Genomic DNA, 21,608 nt, shown 5'->3' with positions numbered 1-21,608 from the left:
CCTAGTCCAGAACTCTAACCCTTAGACCACACTGGCTTTCTTTAACACTTCATCTGATGTTTGTAAGGACTAGTCCTAAATTGCTTGAATACTCTGGAAAAATCATGGGAAGAAGGGACATTTTTGTTGACTAAAGTTCAAGTAAGAGTTTAGGAAGTTGCAAATTATGATAGGAAATTGGAACTAACAAATGATGCAATCCCCATTCTCTGTCTCCAGTGACATATTTGGTATGTACACAGATGAGGGTGATAAGAGAGAGTGTTGAAAGTGGCTCCTGCACAACTTACCTGACTACTTCTAATGAAAGTCAAATGTTTATTACAGGTAAATAACTGACAAAACACAATTCTATATCTCATTTATGTAAATAATAGCTCGCCTCCTCTTCAGTAACTTTTTAACCAGTTTGTCACTCCCCTTTTCATTTTCTCAAGTCTTTTCTCTCTCCTATCATAACCCCTCTTCTGACATTAAAAACTCCTACTTATGTTGGATGTATGTGTTTTCTTTTGTAATATCTACTGACCGGCAATGCTCCCTCTAAGCTGTGGAGTCCTGTGAGCAAAAATTCCACTTTGTAAGCTACTGTCATTAAAGTTGTGAGCAAGCAGTTTGGCTACTGCATAAATTAGTTTGCTCTGGAGCCATCCTCCCTGAATTAAGACAAAAATGTGTGAGCCGGAGGCTAAAAACTGTGAGCTAGCTCACACTAAATCAGCTTAGAGGGAACACTGCTGACTGGTAATCTGTTATTTGAACTTTTGGTGATCACAGTCCAAAGAGCAATAAAACATAGTCTATGGTTTGGATTCGGATTAAATTGGCAATTTCCACCAGGTCCCCACTGCTGCTGCAGACAGAGACAAGAAAATTAAATTCTGCCAATGTAAAATTTACTCTGGATCCAACTCTTACTTCATTAACAATAACATTTTAGGACCAGGACAAAGTTTGAGTCCAGAGGCACCTTTAAGATCAACAAAGTTTTATTCATGGTATAAGTTTTCGTGTGCAAGCACACCTCCAGATACAGTGGAAGTGTGCTTGCGCAAGAAAGCTTATACCATGAATAAAACTTTGTTGGTCTTAAAGGTGCCTCTGGACTCAGACTTTGTTCTACTACTTCAGACCAGCACAGCTAACCAGCCTGAATCTATTTTAGGACCACTTTCTCAGAAATAAAGTGTTGTGTCTTCTTGTAAAAATTGTTTTCTTCTTGGTATGCATTACAGTAGCTTTAGTGGATAAGGGGGCTCTGTTCCTTCCAGTGCCTAAGCTACTGCCCTGTTGATTTCTCTAGACTGTAATTGCTCTAAATGTTGGCAGCCTTCTCAGCTCCTATTTACAGTCAACAGTTTACTGTTTAGGCACTGTACTGATATTGTTGCAGTGTTTTCAGTAGTTTACAACCTAATGTATATTTCTAATATGATTATCTGGATTGGTTTACATTAGGCCAATAAGTTTAACATTGTGTGACGGACTCTTGATGTTCCACTACACCCATGAGATTCTCTGATCTGCATGGATATTGGCATTAAGTGTATCTGAATAGATTGTGATATACCTGTGTTAGCTTAGCTAGGGGCACTTAATCTGTAGTCTTAGGGGTTCGGCCAGGATCATAGAGGGGTGGCAGGATAACAGAGCTGCCAAGTCTCGTTGAATCGTGGCGGGGGATCGTCATTCTTTACAGGAGCTCTGCCGCGGGGGACGGCAAGAGGCGTTGCACCGCCGTCGCCAGGATGTGACGCTACGCATCGCTCTGGCAATGGGGCTGTTTGGAGTCCCGTTGCCAGAGTGACGCGTAGTGTCACATCCTGGCGACGGCGGTGCAACGCCTCTTGCCGTCCCCCGCGGCAGAGCTCCTGTAAAGAATGACGATCCCCCGCTGCGATTCAACAAGACTTGGCAGCCCTACAGGATAACCTCTGAGACACTGCTATATTACTACAATTAATTGATCTTCCCAGGAGGCTTAGAAATTGTTGCAATTTTCCCTCTCTCTGCTGTCTTGTGAAGTCACAGCACTAGCATTCCCAATATCGTATATAAATCTGTGAGATTCCACATGGAAGCACTAGTTAATGAAAATATACTTAACATTTTTAGTGGTTTTCAGAATTGTGCTGCAGGGCAGTGGGGCACAGGCATTTATGAAAGTTATTGTTTTAATATTTTGATTCTTTTGTTATACTTCCACCAGCCTTTTTGTTTTTCTTAATAGGGTGGCACAAAGGCCAGCCATATACTAAAGAAAAAAAAGTGAAAAGCTTTATCCAGTGGATTAAAACTCAGAAGGAAGCTTATCATATGGAGAAAACAGCAATTGGTGGATATTATCCATTTCCACCAGTTCCAAATACTTTTTCAAAGTATTGCAAAAATAGTAAAGGTACAGCATTTCGTTGTATGCTTTCAGTCATGCCTATCACTTTTTCTGATATCCTATTAGTAATATAAGCCTTTCAGTGTAGCTTTGTACAAGGCAGGTGTACCTAAAGATGCCCATAACTTACCCTAGGCCATGATCCAAAAGGAGCACTCGGGCTTCTGACCTCCCCCCACCTCAGCATTCCTGTGGTTCATTTAAATATGAACATATGAAGCTGGCTCATACTGAATCAGACCATTGATTCATTGACTCGTTGTTGTCTACTTTGACTAGAAACAGTTCTCCAGGAAAAGGGCCTTTGTTAACACCTGCTGAGATTCTTCAACTAGAAATGCCAAGGATTTGAACCTTCTGTGTGGAAGTTTCAGTCTCTACATGGCTTTACAACTGTGCCACTGCCCTCCCAACTTGAACACTTAGAAGTAATTACTTAAACACTTAAAGTCATTTCAAGTTTTCAGGGAACAGAAGGGTTGTCAGAAGCATGCATCTGAAGAAAAGCTCCAGGTTTTACCCCTAATTTTGAATCCAGTTTAGCATGGCAGGGGGCAATGTCATTTAGGTAAGAATCACAGTGCAGGTAAAACAACAGACTATGCCTTTGTACCCTAACAGTGTTAAAAAAATGGCATTTTCATGGCAGTACAGAACAGTCTTGACAGCCTGAAAATATCTTACTGCAGTAAAAGAATTTCAGTAATTAATGTGTTACACAGACAACTATGTACAACTTTTGTTAGCATTCACTTCAAGTTGTCTAGAAGGCTGCTTTTTGTCAGATGTTTTTGTGTTACTTTAAAAGCAGTAACTTAGCATCCAGTTCTTTGCCATATGAATTCCGGATTCATACTTTTTGGTGGTATTGTTTCTTTAAAACTAAGCAGGGGATTGCTCTTTGCAGTTGAATCAGTTTTGACAACCATCGGTGAAATGGAGAAGGAGATTGAAAGCCTGCACTATAGGGAGCACAAACGCATTGCTATTCAGGGGATAATTAGTGCTATAAGATATGTCAGCTGTGGCAGTACATCTCAAGATGCCTCAGGAGTCGAACCAATGCAGGTATGGTGCTTGAGAATTAATAGTATAGCACTTACAATGCTATGATCATAATTGCAACTGAGATCATCTGCATTTGAGTTCAGAGAACCCACAGACATTGTCTCTTGATTAACATTTTTTTCTTATTTTGAGAGCAAGTAGTATATGAAAGTCATAGTTTATGCTTTTCAAGTTTTGATGACCTAGTACTTTCTTCTAAGGAAATTTTGGCTTCGTGTGTTGAGAAATTTCTGTATTAAATGTACAAAAGTGAAAATAAAGTTGGGCTGAGGAACTAAATGTGATTAATTATGTCACCATTAAAAAAAAACTTAACAGAGTGCGGAATTTTAGACCATAATTGAGAGACAGCAAAGTTCCTGAAAAAGTGTTCCTTCTGGTCGTGGTTTTGAATCTGAATTAAGATTAGGCTTTCAGAAACTTCTTATTACAGGAGTTTGTTGAGGCAAATGAGGATGTATGTTTATTGAGGGTATATGTTTTTAGAATAGTAAACCTTAAGAGAACTGCTACTACAGGTCATTGGATTAATTTGTTCTAAATTAAAAGAAAGTATTTTCAATTTCTGCAGATCAACAAGGAGCCCTTGTTTCAAAGTTCTGTGTCAAAAAATAACCATGTTAAGGAAGGAAAGAAGACATATCAACAATCCAGAGAGACAAGTTCTGTGCAAAGGTCACCACCATCTGTGCAGGAGCAGCAATACATAGTAACCAGAAAAGCTCTGGCAAAAAGAAAGAGTGAGACTGTGGGGTAAGCTGGGATAGGTTTTAATTGTTCCCTCTGTGTTTCTGTTATCACCTTTTAGGTCACACTGCTGCTTCTGTTTGCTCCTTTCAGAGCCCAATTAAGCACAGAAAACATGAGAAGTATTCAGTTTTCCATTGAGTTGTGTCATTGTTCTGAATTAAATTGACACAAAAAGCTTTAGCCTTCCTTTGTATATTGGCAATGGAATACTTGTATTGCCATTATCAATTAGATATGAATAGCTGCTTAGGAATGTTAAACAGATGAAGCTGCCTTATACTGAATCCAACCATTGGTTCATCAAGGTCATAATTGTCAACTCAGACTGTCAGAAGCTCTCCAGGGTCTCAGGCAGAGGTCTTTCAAATCTCCAACTTCTCCTTTAAACTGGAGATGCCCAGTATTGAACCCAGGGCCTTTTGCATGCCAAGCAGATGCTCTGCCACTGAGCCACACACACCGTTTTGTTATCATAATGTGTACGAATAGACTTCCCACATCAAGGCTGCAGTGCGAAGGAGGCCTTTTCAGATGACTAGTGATTAAATAATAATTGTTGTACATAATTCATATAAACATTTCTCCTTCCAACAGGTGCATACAGAGTGAGATTTCTGCTGCAAAATGCAAGAATCCCTAACTATAATACTGATTTAGCTTTCAAATATTCTCTGGGTGTCTATGAATATGTGGAGAAATCATCCAGTCCTGTGCTTTTTCTAAATGAAGTCACTTTAAAAGCATGTAGAATTACAAAGTAGGGATAGGCTTTGTATATTCAACATTGTTGTTGTTCAGTCGCACAGTCTGGTCGGAATCTTCATGACCCCATGGACCACATCACACCAGGCCCTTCTGTCCTCCGTCATCCTCTGGAGTCTGCTCAACTCCATGTTCATTGCATCGATAACACTGTCTAACCATCTCATTCTTTGCCGTCCCCTTATTTTTTACCTTCAGTCTTTCCCAGCATCAGGGTCTTCTCCAGTGAGTGCTCCCTTCTCATTTGGTGGCCAAAGTATTTGAGCTTCAGCTTCAGTATCTGGCCTTCCAGGGAACAGTCAGGGTTGATATCTTTTAGGATTGACTGATTTGCAGTCCAAGAGACTCTCAAGAGTCTTCTCCACCACCATTCAACATTAGCAGTAAGGTTATTATGAGTTCATTTGGCCCAGTGTGCAAATCACTTCGGAGCACTTGCATTTAAGACTATATTTCCTCTGCTAGAGAGTTAACAGAATAGGCAGCTTGAGTCTGTCCTCATTGCGAAGTGATGATGAGATCTCTCTGTTTTGCATTCATCACTACTGAAAACTAAGAGGTGTATGCATAGGCAACAGAGCATCCATGTGGGAATTTTCTGTGCGCTTTCCTCCATTAGCTACCATTTTCCTTGCTGTAAAACAGGAGGGTTTTTTGTGGGTTTTAAAAACCAAATTAATAGGTAAATAATTGTACTTTTATTTTTTAATCTATATGCCACTTGTCTTCTTAATGGTCCCTGTGCATCACACTGAGAGAAATTGAGCATGCACAAATTCAAATCACGGAAACGTCTATAGCTAAGCTTAAAAGGTTTTTCTGGTGCTGGCTCCACCCACTGGGAGCACTGGGTAACAGTGCACATGTTCCTCTTCCAAGAGTCCTCTCCTTCCATACCCATCTGCCAGAATGGGAGCACATCACAGACGATGTGTTGGTCCCTACCATTGATAATGCCATAGAATTGCAAGCTACTTTGTTTCATCAGACAGCCTCTAGATCTTGCCCAGCAGATCCAGTGTCTTCTAGGCCTCATGACCTCCATGACACTAGTGACCCTGTGGGTGAGACTTCACACGCAACCCCTCAAATTCTGATTCAACGGGACTTTCAAATCTGACCTTCACAGGCAGTCACATATTTTATACATTCCTATAATGATCCAAAGCTCCCTGCTATTATGAACATAACATGGCAACCTTTTGAGAGGTATTCTGTTTCATCCGAAGCCTCCATGCATTGCCCCAATGACAGATGCATCCCTGTGAGTATGGAGTGCTCATTGCTGGGGATCCTTGGCTGTTCTTGGGCTGCTAAAGAGGCCTTGCTCCAGATCAGTGTCCTGGAGCTTACTTGCTATCCGCAGCTCCATCAGGGGTCTTCCATTCCCTCTTGCACAACCAATCTGTCCAGATACAAACAGACAGCATTGTTTTAATGTATTATATCAACCTTTGGGGGGGGGGGGAGAATGGGATCTGTAGCATGTCGCCTCACATGCAATCTTTGGGATTGCTGTTGCTGCCATAATGTACACAACATTGCCATTCAGGTCCTGGGCATTCACAATTCAAAGGCCAGCACTCTAAGCAGTGTGGTCTTCTCAGCCCCATGAGTGGTTGCTGTGTGCTGCAGCTCTTCATCACTTCTTCAGGCATTGGGGTCACTCCAAACTGCTTTGGAGGCCAATCACAAGTGTGTAGCTTATTGCAGCAGAGGGGGCAGAGGTTCACAACCTCTGGGGAGATGTGTTCATGGTGCCATGTAACAAAGGTACATATAATTTCCACATCTCTCCTCACCATGGTGATTGTCAAGATCTCTTGAGATTGCACCAACTGCATACTCATTGCACTGTTTTAGCCATGCCAAATGTGGTTTCTGTTCCTCCTGCATCTAGCCAAGGGGAGTTTCCTACATCTTCCATGCTACAGGGAACTACTCTTCCAGAACAGTGGTTTTGTTCTCCTTCCAGATATCCCCAAACTGATCCTCACTGCCCTTTTACTACTCCCCCTTCCTATCCCACATGTTATCAAATTTCAGGACCCAAAGTGGCCTATCACATTGTTTTCCCCATCCATACAGAATTCTCACAACAACATGCTTGTGAGTTGGTTAGGCTGAGAGATTGTGACTAGCCCAGAGTCACTCGGTGAACTTCCATGAGTGCAGTGAGGATTGAGCCCACTTGTCCAGAGGTCCTAATCCGACACTCTAAACATTGTGCCACATTATAGGGCGCTATAGCAATTACCATTTTTTCCCTCAAAAAGCCCTCCAGTAGTGTGTTGGGGAAATGGCAGCTGCAAGGGGTTTACAGCAGGAAAACAGTTTGAACCATACACCTTTTTGTCCTGGCAGCCTGATAACATGCTTGCACTGTACTCGTCCCAAAAAGATAGTAGCAAAGCAGGTTTCAGAAAGAGTGGTCTGAGAACTGGGGAAGGACCATGGTTAGAACACAATGACATGTATATGCTAAAAAAAAAACAATCACTCCAGTTTGGACACCAAAACAGAAAAATCTCTGTGTGGAAGCAGCCAAAGTCTGTAAGTAGTGGGAACTTTGCCCCTGACCCAATGCTTGGTTTCTGGTAGTATTGTACTGTACCAGAGCTTAAGAAGGTAAAGTATGTATTGTTCATAAAAAAACTAAAAATCACTTATAAAAAGCACATTAGTATCTCAGTTTTCTATAGGAAATAATTATCCAACATTTCGTCTGAGCAAAATGAAGAAATTTATGTTTAAATTAGAAAATTAGTGCTGCCTGCTAAATAAAGTAATACAGGTTTATTGCATTTAAGGACAAGGGACCCTCCTATGTCTACAAGGCCATATTTCACAAGATCATCAGGCAAGAAAATCATGTAAGTGGCAAATTATCTCTTCTTATTGTAGCTGTTTTACAAGCAGGCACTTTAAGTGGGAACTGTCAAAGTTGAGAAATTCTGATCCCCACCCATGTAAAAAAAGAAAGGACAGGGAGGAATTTTAATGCTTTTCTTTCTGCTGTCAAATAGCTTTTGTTTGTTGAGTTCCAACTCTTAATAAAAGAAAGTTGCTTTCACCACCATTCAGTCCTAAACTTGTTCACTTGAAAACAAAGGCCCCTTCACACTTCAAGCAGCAGTTGTATTTGCTACATGAACACTGGTGTTACAGTTTTGGGCCAAAAATGGTGTGTTGCTGGGTTCAAGAAGACGAGGAGGAGGAGGAGATTGGATTTATACCACACCCTTCTCTTGGGAGAACTCCTTTCCCTTCCCCTCCCCACAACAGACACCCTGTGAGGTAGGTGGTGCTGAGAGAGCTCTTTCAAGAACTGCTCTTTCAAGGACAGCTCTGACAGAACTATGGTTTTCCCAAGGTCATCCAGCAGCTGCAAGTGGAGGTGTGGGGAATCAAACCCAGCTCTCCCAGATTAGAGTCCATGCACTTAACCACCACACCAAACTGGCTCCATGATTATCAATAGATGTGAAATTAACCTGCCAAAAGCAACTTTCTGGAAGGCTGATATGATTGTAAATACCTCCCTCCAGTCTGATCTATGCCACAGGAGGGGAAAAAGACAGGCATTGTTTGAATACCTAACTTTTCCCTTAATGTGGCTGAATGCAGTATTGGGATGGGAGGGCTGTTTTCAGTGATGGAAATGTCACAGCGAGGGAGCACAGTTACTTTCTCGGTGCTGTGGCCCCAATCCAGGTTGGGTCCCTGCAGCTTCTTTTGGCATTTCAGTTTCATATCTGAGCACCCAAACATAACCCTTAGTGGCCTGTCTTGTTTTTTAACGCTTTGTTTCCCATAGGAAATGCAGAGTGCACCCTTAAGTATGTCAGAAGTGCTGTTAAGTTCCTGTGCAGGGGTGGTCTTAATGATTCTGGAGCTCAAATATAAGTCAAGGATGGGGCTCCAGAATCACAGGGTGTGGCAGATAAGAGGGGCCTTGGAGCAAAGGCTGGCAGTCAGCTGTAGGGTGGCCTCTTGCCTGAATAAAGATAGAGGCAATGGCAGCAAGAGAGTCAGGGTCCATCCCTTGGCATCATCACTTCTGGTGTCGCAGCAAGAGTAGCTTCAGGGCACAAGCCAGTAATAAGCTGTATGGCAGTCATAGGGGCCCCAACACACTGCCTTACCATTGATTGCCGCAACGTCTGCCTGAGACTGATGCAGTTCAGCCACAGAGCAATCATGGGGACCTTCCTCACCCTACAGCTGATTGCTTGGCCGCTGCCAGAATTACATCCCTTACTGTTTTCACCTCTGTAGTCATGATGGTGGCAGAGACGGCAGGGGTGGCTGTCAACTGGAGCAGCCAAGACCACCTGTGTGCTTGGAAGGTGTGGCTCAATCCAGCTTCCAGATGTGTATATAATGGTATGTGTCTGTTATGGATACAGAGGTTCAAACTGATTACACATTCTGTCATGGGATGAGAAAACGGGCTATTTAAACAATCAAACTTCTGTCCATACAAACTAAGCGGTCTTGACTGTGCCTGAATAAACTTCTGCTTTGAGTACCACAATATGTTTAATGGATTAGGTGATGTGAAAAATAATTCATGTTAATATGTTCTGTCTTAATGTAGCATTTACCCAGCTGTTCCATGCAGACAGAAAATGTTCAGCCAAAATAATTGGTTTTATTACTGAATTTTAGTGCTATTTTAACATATGCAACTTCAAATATTGAAGGAGCAAAAATAGACATGTTAGACGACTATTCATATTGTGAAGCCAGAAGCATGAATACAACAGGCTTGCCAGATGGCAGGTTTTGACCTAAGCAGTTCAGGTTTCTGTCATTCTTTTCCTGTTGAAAAGCTCCAAGCTAGAAGCAACTGTCAGAGGTTCGATTTGCCTCTATCACAAAACCTAGGATAATTTGGGTTTTCCCTTTTTTAAAACATTCATTTACATATAATACCGTTTACTGTCTCCATGAGCAGGAAAAAATTCCCTAATCTGAAAAAAAGTCATCAGTACTGTTAACCAGGCATTTATACAAGTGTCCTTTTTATTGATCATCACTGTATGAGTTGGCATGGATTTAAGAAATAGATAAGTTACAGCATTCCAGTCTGGAGCTTTCCTTTTAATTTAGTCAAACCAACATGGCTGCATGGTTACAAGAGTCGGTTGAAATTGAATCCATCAAAGACGGAGTTCCTGTGCCTGAGCCAGGGTGGTGTAGGTGCGGGAATTAGGCTCCCGACCCTTGATGGGGTGCCCTTGGTGCCTGTGCTGAGGGTTAGGAGTCTGGGCATGATCCTGGATGCCTCACTTTCTAAGGAGGCCCAGGTCACCACCATTGCCTGGTCTGCTATTTCTCTCCGCCCAGGACCTGGCTACAGTGACCCATGCAATGGTCACTTCCAGGCTAGATTGCTGTAACTCGCTCTATGCAGGCTTACCCTTGAACCTGACCCAGAAACTCCAGCTGGTGCAAAATGCAGCAGCTTGCCTGCTGACTGTGACACCCATGTGGGCATATATTCAGCCAGTGCTCTGCCAATTGCACTGGCTACGCAGTGTTCCCTCTAAGCTGAGTTAGTGTGAGCTAGCTCACAGTTTTTTAGCCTCCGGCTCACACATTTTGGTCTTAGCTCAGGAAGGATGGCTCCAGAGCAAACTAATTTATGCAGAAGCCAAATCGCTCGCTTACAACTTTAATGCCAGTAGCTCACAAAGCAGAATTTTTGCTCACAAGACTCCATATCTTAGAGGGAGCATTGGCTACCAGTTGAGTACCATATTTGTTTCAAGGTGTTGGTATTAACCTTTAAAGCCCTGAGTGGCCTGGGACCCACATATCTAAGGGACCACCTCTCCCCATATACCTCTCAGAGAGCTTTGCACTCTGCTGATCAGCACCTACTGGTTATCCCTGGCCCAAAGGATGTCCACTTAGCTTCAACCAGGGCCAGGGCTTTTTCTGCCCTGGCACCTACCTAGTGGAACATGCTCCCACTTGAGATCAGGTCCTTGTGGGACCTATTACAGTTCCTCCAGGCTTTCATTTGAGGTGGTGGACACCTCTCTGCATGGAGGTGGCCTCTCTGCATAGAAATTGCCCTGACTATTTGCCCTATGCGGAGTCCTGGCATTATATGAGCTTGGTGCGACTCCAGTTATCATCAGTCCAGCTTATAGGGGGTCTGAACTGATATATTTAATTCACCATCTTTTGTTTAATGGTTTTAGCTGTTTTAAGAATTAATTATACTACCTGGTTTTAATTGTTCAGGCACTTTGTTGTTACCCGCCCTGAGCCCGTTTTGGGAAGGGCGGGATATAAATCAAACAAACAAACAAATAAAATGATCATGACAAAGGTTAAGCTTACTTTATAAATAAGAGGGCTGAGTCTAAATTGGTAGGAATTAACTTTGGAAATACTTAATTAGATTTATTTTGTTAATCATGGTAAGGCTCCATTTGCAAATCTAAACTATGGTTTTGCATCCTGTTTTGCAGTCAGTCCTTAACTATAGTTTAGAAAGCCAGTGTGTTGCAGCAGTTACAGTAACAGGTTAGTATCTAGGAGATCTTGGTTAAAATCCTCACTCTGTCCTAGAAACTCACTAGGTGACCTTGAGCCAGTCACTCTCATTCTAACTTTTTTCACAGGGTGCTTGTGTAGATAAAGTAAAAGGAGGGAGGGATGTTTTAAGTGACTTTGGGTTCCAATTTGGGACAAAAACATGGTTCAGATATCTAAATAAATAAAAGTATGCACATATATCAGCTAAACTTACTTAACACTTAAATGTTCTGCATTCCTTAACGCTTCTATTGGGCCTTAGAAATTTTAAAATGCTACCAGTACTCCCCCATGAGATACATGTTGAACAAGAGGATGGATTGTATCCAGTCATCTTTTCTGCTCAATCTTATCGAATTCTATTCCTCACAGCAGCAGCTGTCCCACAGGCCTTTTGTTCAAAGGAACCCCATGATCCTTTTTTGGCCATGAAAAGGAGTCTTCTCTGTCTGATGCCAGCAGAAACCTAGTGAATATTGTACTGCTTTGTAATGAACTCTCACAATCTGACAACTGCTTCTATGTGGCCGCAGAAGAGGGTCATATGGACTAAAAGCCTAATGCCCACCTAATCCTCCAAATGCAATCTCTGATATTTCCTTAGGCTAACTATAAGGACAGCAAGGGAGTCAGGAGCCAACACCTGGTCCTGACCCAACCCCACCCCAGCTGCTGGAGCTGAGGACAGCCAAGGCCCAGACTCACCCATGTGAGGAAAACCAGGAGGAGGAGGTGGCTGGGACCCAGGCAGATCTCTCCAACACAGCTGAGAACAAGGCAGGGAGCCAGGCGGCAGGAGGGAGGGGCATGGTCAGAAGGCAAGACTGAGCTTGCGCTTGGGGAAGGCTAGAATGGGAAAGGGTAAGAGGCAGCCTTGAGCAGCAAGGAGAAGGAGCCAGTCAGGGAGACTGGCAGCAGAGGGAAGAGACAGGAAAGGCTTTGCTTTCCTTTTATAGTCTCCCAGGTGGAGCAGATAGGAGTAGCTTGGAGACGGACCAGGTGGGAGCGGGGCCACGGAATCCTGTATTAGGGAAGGCAAGCAACAGAATGAGCTCAGATAAATGAGTGTGTGGGTGGAGAAGCCAGTCTGGGGGAGGAAGAGGACCCAGGGGCTGGAACACGTCTCCTTCCCAGTTGCCCTCTTTGGTGGCAGGTTGGCAGATGGCAGGGAGACTGTCTCGGGGGTGGGGGAGCCTCACGAAGAGTAAATGTTAAAGGTCTAGGTCATAATCTTACAGCTAACAATTCGATACACAAATCTGTTTGATTTTGGGGGCTGTCTTACACTGGGTAATGTCATAATTCTGTTTTGATTCACTTTAGACTCTGAAACTATGAGCATGTTTGAGGATTTCCGTTCCCTGTCTTCATCCGTTTGACAGTTTTGGTATCACATTTACAACAGCACACCCTGGAGCTTTTTTACAAATTAGCATAGAAAGCTTTTATGGTTTCTTACACTGAACTTTGCTGCTGTCAAAGTGTTGTGCACAGTACTTCAAGGAATAATTCTTAGTATTCACACGTTGATTTTGACAGATATACTTAATTTGTCAATGTGGAGAAAGTTAACTGGAACTATTCTGCTCACCTACAGTGATTACCTGATGCTAAAAAGCAGTGGCTGCTTAGTAAAAGAAACAAAATGACACAATATGAGGTTTTTATATATTTGTGATTATTGATGACCTGGCAAAAGCATTTGGTGATTTTAATGTTGACAATATTTTTGGTTTTTTGTAGGTTGCTTACAGACTTGAAAGAAAACTGCCTTTCAAGAAAAGAGAGTCAAAAAGTGACAGAATTAACTCAGCGTTCTGGAAGTATGTATCTTGTTTTTTCAAAGCTATGAGAAAGTCCGCATTTTTAATTGAAACGAACTATCAGATCATTACCTTCACTCCAGAGTAGAAAGAAAAGCTCAGCTGAGAATCCCTCTTAAACTTCCATGTTAATATTATATGTTGTTTAAATTGTAAGATATTTAGATGAAGTTTCTGTTTTTATGTTGCTTGATCCCTGATGTTTCATTTTATGTTGCTTAGATCACTGATGCTTCATAATGTATTACCAAGTGCCACTAGCCCTCACGTTCTTTCAGTTGCAGTAATTCCTCCATCCCACAGTACTACCCACATTCTCCACTGTACAAACATGTAGGTCATAGTTTTGACTAGCCAGGAAATTTGTCAACTAATCACATACATAGGAAGTGATCTTGCATGCATCTTTCAGGTACTCTGTTGGCAAATCTTGTTTTTCTTGTGGCATCTGAGAACATAATCATGTGCTGACATGGTACTGTAGCTAAGAGAATGGACTGAGATCTGGGAGGTTCCTGGCTGAAATCTTGCCCCTATCCTGACCTTGCTGAAGGACCCACTTCTTTTTCACCTCTCTGCAATATGGAGAGAATAATACTGTTCTATCTTACAGAGCTGTTGTAAGAATTGTTGAGAAGATAATGTATGTGAAGTGCTTTGAACACTGGAAATACTATTTATATGCAAAGTATTGTACTGTAATCCCAGTGTACTAGACAGCTGGTTAGGGTGCAGTGATGATTCTTAGAGCTCCATTCCAGAAACACAACAATCCAAGTTCTTTGTTCATTGGATTATAAGCCTCTTTGTCTGCTTAGAAAAAGAGTCTCAGACGTTACAGAGGTAAGGGCTAATAGGGCAGAACAGTTTGTTTTTATAGAAAGGAAATGTTATTTATACAGAGTAAATATTTATAATTTGAGAACAGAGAAAATTTGCAGATCTCAGATAATTATAAAGAGCATAAAAACTGGTAGTCTACAAATTCTGTTGGAAAGAGTTGTATTGCAGCTGATATAGAAGAAGAAGAGAAGAAGAGATTTATACCCCACCCTTCACTACCCAAAGGTGTCTCAGAGCGGCTTGCGAACTCCTTTCCCTTTCCCTCCCCACAACAGACACCCTGTGAGGTTGGTGGGGCTGAGAGAGCTCTTGACAGAAACTGCTCTTTTTCAGGAACAGCTCTTATCAGAACTACGGCTTGCCCAAGGTCATCCAGCCAGGTGCAAGTGGAGGAGTGGGGAATCAAACCCGGTTCTCCCAGATTAGAGTCCGCACACATAACCACTACACCAAACTGGCTCTTATATATACAAGATGGGAGAGGCTGGATGCCTGTGCCTGTCATGCCTTGCTAGTCCCAGGCCCCCAAGATTAAGCCCATAGTGACAATATAACATGCCATGTTTATAATGATTGTTTTCAAAAGATATTTTCCCGTGATTCTTTATTTATGTAAAAAGTGGTCATTAATGTTTTTAATGGGAGCGCCATTGATTTAGTTGTAAGAGATCAGAAGTATATTTAATTTTAACCATAATATTTTAAAAAGAAACTGATAGTTTGCTTAAAAATTCTGTTTAGATACAAAAAATCTGAATGAATAATTTTTAAAAGATCGCTGAAGTGTTAATGGCTTTCTTTAACTCGGGCCTTTTCTGGTTTATTAGAAAACAAGAATAATGTTTATATCAGTAAATAGAGGTTAACTAACCATTTAATGTCTTCATATTAGCAGGTAAACAAGAAAAGTCTAGTGTGCCTGAAATAGTTCAAGTGGAAAGGATATGTCATAATTCCTGGCAAAGTGCTCTCTGGACAGCAGTAAAAGACAACTTAACACAACACTTGCACTATGGCAGAGTCTTCCCAGAAAGCTTTCCTTGTAAATTTGATTACATGCACAAAGAATTCCTTATGCAACGATGTAATCTTCAGGCAGTGAAATGCAAGCCAAATGAATGGAAAACAAAAGAAGGAATGATTTGCTTTGAAAATGCTTGTCCCCTTGAATACTATGAAGTGGCTGTTCTCGGTAGGTACCTCCCTCACCTCCTCCCTAGTGTGCAGTTCAGTGCTCTGTTGGGAGGTGTTTTAAGATCTGGGTGTTAACAGAAGAATGACTGCTACATGATGACGGAGGTAGTGAATGCGATATTTAGGTTTGCTACTCCATAGTAGGGTGTTTTAGAGCAAGTGTGAAGAATATAGGCTAAGATCCAAAGAACCTGCAACTAGTGCCATAAGCTGAAAGGCTTTTGTTTCTTGAACAGCTGTCACCCGTGCTGGATAGTATGACATGCTATTTTTTGAAGCTGAGAAGAGTTCAGAAAGCAATTTGTGATGTGGTGTAGCAGTCTGATGTTGAAAGGGAAAAAATAGTTCTGCTGGAGCACACAAACCTTGAAGCATACCTATGGTAGCTTTTTGGATCCCAGCCACAGTGTCCCGGTTATAGCCTGTTGCAGCGCTTACTACTTGACTACATAATTAACATCCTCAGCAGAGGATGGTTGAAAGTCCACCTGGTCCCTGCTGGGCTATTAATCTGCCCAGTTCTCCAATTTACTGAGATAATTTTAGATAGATTACAAATTCAAAATCCTAATAAACTCCAGAGCTGGACAGAGAACAAAAACAAATTGAGCAAAGACAAATTCTATGTGTTATATGTAGGAAGGATGACCCAAAATGTGGAGGGTGAATGTCTGGCTAGGCAGCAGCATAGGGCATATAGTGGGTATCACATTGGTGAATTTTAAAAAAATCCTATTACTCTGTATTAATACTTTCCAAGACTCAGGGAAATATTACCATTCTAATTGGTACTGGTAATATATCATCTGTCCCTGACCTGGATAGCCCAGGCTAGCCTGATCTCATAAGATCAATGGCCCATCCAGTTCAACACTCTGTTTCACACAACGGCCAAAACCCAAGGGCCATCAGGAGGTCCAGCAGTGGGGCCAGAATTCCAGAAGCCCTCCTACTGTTGCCCCCTAAGCACCAAGAATACAGCGCATCACTGCCCCATACAGAGTGTTCCATATGTTTATCCAATCCCCTCTTGAAGCTGTCTGGGCATGTAGCCACTCCCACTCCCACTTCCTGCAGCAGTGAATTCCACATGATAATTATTCTTTGGGTGAAGAAGTACTTCCTTTTATCTGTTCTAAGCCTACTGCTCATTAATTTCATTGAGTTAGGATCTTTGGCTCCAATGTACATTATTTTGCAGTTGTCCATGTTGAACCTCATTTGCCACGTTGACGCCCACTTGTCCAGCCTTGACAGATCCCTCTGGAGCACTTCAAAGTTCTCCCTGGTTCTCACCGCCCTGAACAACTTAGTGTCATCCGCAGACTTAGCCACTTCACTGCTTACTCCCAAGTCCAAATTGTTAATGAACAAATTAAAAAGTACCAGACCTAGTACCTAGCCCTGCAGTACCCCACTGCTGACCACCTTCCACTGTGAAAACTGCCCATTTGTGTCCACTCTCTGTTTCCTGTTATTTAACCAGTTATTTAACTTGTCCTCTTATCCCATGATTGCTGCGTTTACTTAGGAACTTTATCAAAAGCTTTCTGGAAGACTAGGTAAAGAACGTCTACTGGACCACCCTTGTCCACATGTTTGTTCACCCCCTCAAAGAACTCTAAAGGGTTAGTGAGACAAGATCTCCCCTTACAGAATCCATGCTAATTCTTCCTCAATAGCTTTTGTTCATCAGTGTGCCTAGCCTACTAATTCTATCTTTAATAATGGATTCCACCAACTTACCCGGTATTGACGTTAGACTGACCGGCCTGTAATTTCCCAGATCTTCTCTGGAGCCTTTTTTTAAAGATGGGGATTGCGTTAGCTACATTAGTCCAGGATTGCCGACTCCAGGTAGGTTCTGTGACCATCTGCTCCATGGCAGTCATTGAGAGTATCTAGAAATTCAGTCTCTTTCTCCTGACTTGAACACATATTGACCCAATCAATGTGTGAGTAGTTAAAATCACCTACTATGACACACCCTTTAACCTTTAATCTGGTGGGCGATAACAAACTCCCAGAGTTAAGCTTCCTTTTGGTCCCGCTGTTTTCACCATAGCATTTCTGTAGGTGAATCCATTTCTCTTAGATTCTCAATTTTACTGGACTGTATACCCTCTCTAAGGAGCTGCGGTGGCTCAAGATGCTGAACTGCAGGCTGTGGAAGGTTGGTAGTTCAGCAGTTCAAGACCCGAGTGTGCCGCATGACGGAGTGAGCTCCTGTCTCTAATTCCAGCTCCTGCCAACCTAGCAGTTCGAAAGCAAGAAATTGCAAGTAGATAAATAGGTACCACTTCAGTGGGAAGGTAACAGCGTTCCGTGCGCCTTGGTGTTTAGTCATGCCGGCCACATGACCACGGAAATGTCTTTGGACAGCGCTGGCTCTTCGGCTTTGAAATGGAGATGAGCACCGCAACCCTAGAGTCAGATTCAACTGGTTTTCGACCAAGGGAACCTTTACCTTTATACCCTCTCTGACATACAGATCACTTCACCTCCGACCCTTTCCTCCCTATCCTTCCAATATAATTTATATCCAGGAATCCCTATATCCCACTGCTCATCCTCATTCCACCAAGTTTCTGAAATGCCCATAATGTAGATATTCTCCTCTGACACTAAGCATTCCAGCTCGACAGATATCGGAAGCTAAGCAGGGTTGGATAGGAGATCTCTAAGGAATAGCAGGGTTGTGAAGTGGAGACAGGCAATGGTAAACCACTTCTGAACGTATCTTGCCTTGAAAACCCTACGGGGTTACCATAAGTTAGCAGGAGTTGTTTGTTCTGAGCAGCACTTTTCTAGAATGATGACGCTGGAATGGATTGAAAGGAAAGTGGTAAGGATTAAAAAAAGGTCTAGTGGGGCCCTGACTTGAATAGCCCAGGCAAGCCTGATCTTGTCAGATCTTGGAAGCTAAGCAGGGTTGACTCTGGCAAGTACTTTGATGGGAGACCTCCTTGGAATACCAGAGGCAGGAGGCAGGGGCAGGCCTCATTCAGCCACCTCTCTGGACATCCTCCAGGCCCCCAGTAGGGGGTCAGTCACCAGAGGTCGCCATTACTTTCAGGTGCGCACACACACACACACACACACGTATTAAAAATACCGAAACAAACAAACAAAAGGGTCTGTTGGGTAGATTGTATAAGGAATGGTAGTTGGCTGTATTTGGGTAATGACATAAGCATACCATTGTTCCATTCCACTGATGGGCCATGACTCACAACTGGGCCACACCCAAATCTAAAATGGATTGCTCTGTTACTCTTTTTGATGGTTTCAAAAAAGTAACCATGAGGAAAGGTGGGATGCTGTAGGAGAAAACAGAAAAAACAATTGATCATCTCCCAACCACACCAGCTAAAGTGCAGATCTTTGTGGTATTCTGCTTCACTCCTTCAGTGTTTTTTCAGTCCCAGGACAGTAGAATACTGGGGTTGAGTTATTCCTGTGGATGAATAGCCATATGGGTTTGGGAGCTACAGTGAAAATATGGTGAAATTCCTCTTGCTTCTTGGTGGTATTCAGGATCCAAACCTATGGGTTTAAACTACAAAATTATTTATACTATACATTAGGGTTGGGGAGGTTTCTCAATGAAAGGCAGGTAACTGTTTAGGGAAGAGTTATATGAGATATCCCATCTTAAGGCTGGGTGTTGAGCTGTATGGATCATCAAGAACATGCAAAATGGGATTTTGATGTTTGAACATCCTGAAATCTCTTAAAGACCAGCTACCAAAGATTTCCATGAAACAGTGGCCATCAGAGATGGATCAGCCGCTTTCTTGTGCCCACATCATACATTTTTCATTCTTGATTCAGAAGTGGTCTCTGGCAAAAGACTTGATTAAGCTGGTGGTAATTAAACTCTCTGTTGTACAGGCATAAATCATGACATAGCTGTAGATGTTGCCTTCCTGCCTGTATGCTGCCCTGAAGATTCCCATTTATTCCGAGCAGAGGATGTATTAAATGATGAAGTGTTGACCAGCGTGAGCGGTACTTCATGTCAACAGAAGACTATTAACAAAGAAGGGCTTTCTGAGATAATTTCATTTTCAGGTAGGAACTTCTAGATGATTATTGTTGTAGCACTACTTATTAATTACATCATGAGTCCCAAATAGATGTACAATTTTAAATAACTATTTTCCATACACAGCAGCCCTTTTCCTAGGATCCTTTTAAAAAATTAATTCTTAAAATATTTTTTTAATCAGATTGATAAGGCATGCTACAGTTCTGCCATGCTGGTGAGAAACCCTCCTTAAAGCAATATTTTTAGAGGGATCAGCATTTTAAACAGTGACATTCTTTAACACTTGCCATTAAAGTAAATGGAAAATCAGGTGCTTAAATATACATATTCCTTCTGAGCAGCTGTTTGCCTGGGAATATATTGTATTTTTATCTCCCTCATCCCTGCGTAGCAGTTTAGGCTGTGAGGGAGTGATTGGCTTAAGGCCACCCTACTTGAGGGCTGAGTGGGGATTTGTATACGGGTGTCCCAGATACTAGTCTGATGCTCTGATCACTGTGTCAGACTGGCTTTCAGTAGTTGTATAAACATGTACACAGCACAATCTTGACGGATAGATTGAAAATTATGCCTTTCTGCCTGTTAATGCCAACTTCCCTTATGGGCCGGTAAAGGAACTGCCAAACTCTCTAAATACATGGCACTAAGGAGAAGTTGGAAGCCTTGCTTACTGCACCAATTATTTTGCTGTCTTAAATTTTATGTTCAGGAAATGGAAGCATGCAAACCTGTTTGGGGTCATCCAGTAACATGCTGGATTCCATAGGGGCCGAAAGTGTTGTCGGATGTGTTGAGAAGTACTCTTCTTAAACAGTTCTTTTTAAAGTTTCACACCAAGCTTCTTGAATATTTTCTACAATTAAAACATCCTAATAAGAGAATGCCTTCTTGGTTTTCGTTTGTTTTGCCAAATACAGGAAGAGTTTTAAGTTACTGTCCTTGCATGATCTGAGTGAGGGGAAATCTGCAGCCATCTTTGTTTCCTAGCCCAAGCTTGGGGGCTGAGTCTTCTGAGAAAAGCTTTTGGTTGCTATGGTAGCATGAGCAGATTCTCTCACTCTAGTTCACCTGTTCTGGGACACGGCCCATAGAAAAATGTGATTGATTAACACTACAGTGCTTTTCGTGAATAAGCAACAAAGCACCATTTAAATGTTTAATACTAATACACAGGAACACTCTCTGTTTGCTCACTAGATGAAGTTGTAAAAGCAGCTGCCGACCTGGAAAAACAACATGTCATCTGTATCCTGGATATCTGTTCTTTGACTGAAGATAAAGTTGAAGTCTTCCTTAATAAAGTGTATAAAATTACAGAAGCTGATGTAATAAGCAAAACTTAGGTAAATATTGACAGTTGAATGATGATGTAATTCCAACAGAGAATTTTTATCCTGCCATTGGTTGAACATAAACAACAGAAGAGTTTGAATGTCTGGCAGTAACATTAGAAAAGTGGGATTTTAGCTTTTTCATATTTGACAGTACTAGTTTATAATATAGTTCATCCTCAGTCATCGATTATTTGGTGCTACAAGTAATGCTCAGCAACTGGCAAATCCTGCTGTTTTGGGGGGTTTTTTGTTTGTTTTGCCCCCCGGAGGGGATTTTTTATTGCTTTTTTAATTAGACTACAAACTACAAAGAAATGAGGGAAGGGAACTACAATTAAGGAGAAAGTAAAGATTACCACTACTAACTAAAACCCCAAGAGAAGGAGATCATTAAAACAGCTTAAGTACAAAATTATTCCTTAGATCGCTAATATCTTTTGAACTTAGTCAGACATGCTAAAATATCTTTTAACACTTAGATTTAACTGTTAGAGAGAAACCCCAGAGCATCCCATTATTAAAAACCATATTTTCAAAGGCACAATTCAGAGTCCTTCAGCCTTCATTTTTTCTTTTCTTGTCTTTTCCTCAGTTTATATGGACTTTTAGGGGCAGCCGCCCCTTTTTCAGAAAGAGAGTCCTCTCCAGAAGACCCCGAGTCCAGCTCACCACTGGACTTACTGTCCTTCTCCTCTTTATCCATCTCCTCTGGCTCACCCAACTGGATTCTCAAAAGGCCCTGTGCTTTGGAAACAGAGTCAATCTTTTCTTTTTTATCCTGAAGTTTGAAGGTTATGCCCTCTGGATATAACCACCTGTAGCTAATTGTATTTGTT

At 41.9% G+C, this 21,608-nt stretch overlaps 1 protein-coding gene across 1 annotated transcript in view; it reads left to right on the top strand.

Moving 5' to 3' along the window:
- The window catches only part of LOC107108004 (chromosome unknown open reading frame, human CXorf57), a 35,885-nt gene extending 14,488 nt beyond the window's left edge, over positions 1–21,397 (top strand). Inside the window, exons 7-16 of the mRNA XM_015408389.1 lie at positions 220–327; positions 2,231–2,398; positions 3,300–3,460; positions 4,032–4,213; positions 7,783–7,845; positions 13,271–13,350; positions 15,086–15,385; positions 19,282–19,461; positions 20,636–20,781; positions 21,365–21,397. Coding sequence (XP_015263875.1) covers positions 220–327; positions 2,231–2,398; positions 3,300–3,460; positions 4,032–4,213; positions 7,783–7,845; positions 13,271–13,350; positions 15,086–15,385; positions 19,282–19,461; positions 20,636–20,781 — 1,388 coding nt within the window. The 3' untranslated portion in view covers positions 21,365–21,397. The remainder of the gene's footprint in view (positions 1–219; positions 328–2,230; positions 2,399–3,299; positions 3,461–4,031; positions 4,214–7,782; positions 7,846–13,270; positions 13,351–15,085; positions 15,386–19,281; positions 19,462–20,635; positions 20,782–21,364) is intronic.
- The last annotated feature ends 211 nt before the right edge of the window (positions 21,398–21,608 follow it).

The sequence above is a fragment of the Gekko japonicus genome, unplaced genomic scaffold (assembly GCF_001447785.1).
Source record: "Gekko japonicus isolate JY-2015 unplaced genomic scaffold, Gekko_japonicus_V1.1 scaffold643, whole genome shotgun sequence".
Lineage (NCBI taxonomy): Eukaryota > Metazoa > Chordata > Lepidosauria > Squamata > Gekkonidae > Gekko > Gekko japonicus.
This window is presented reverse-complemented; position numbering and strand designations above follow the sequence as displayed.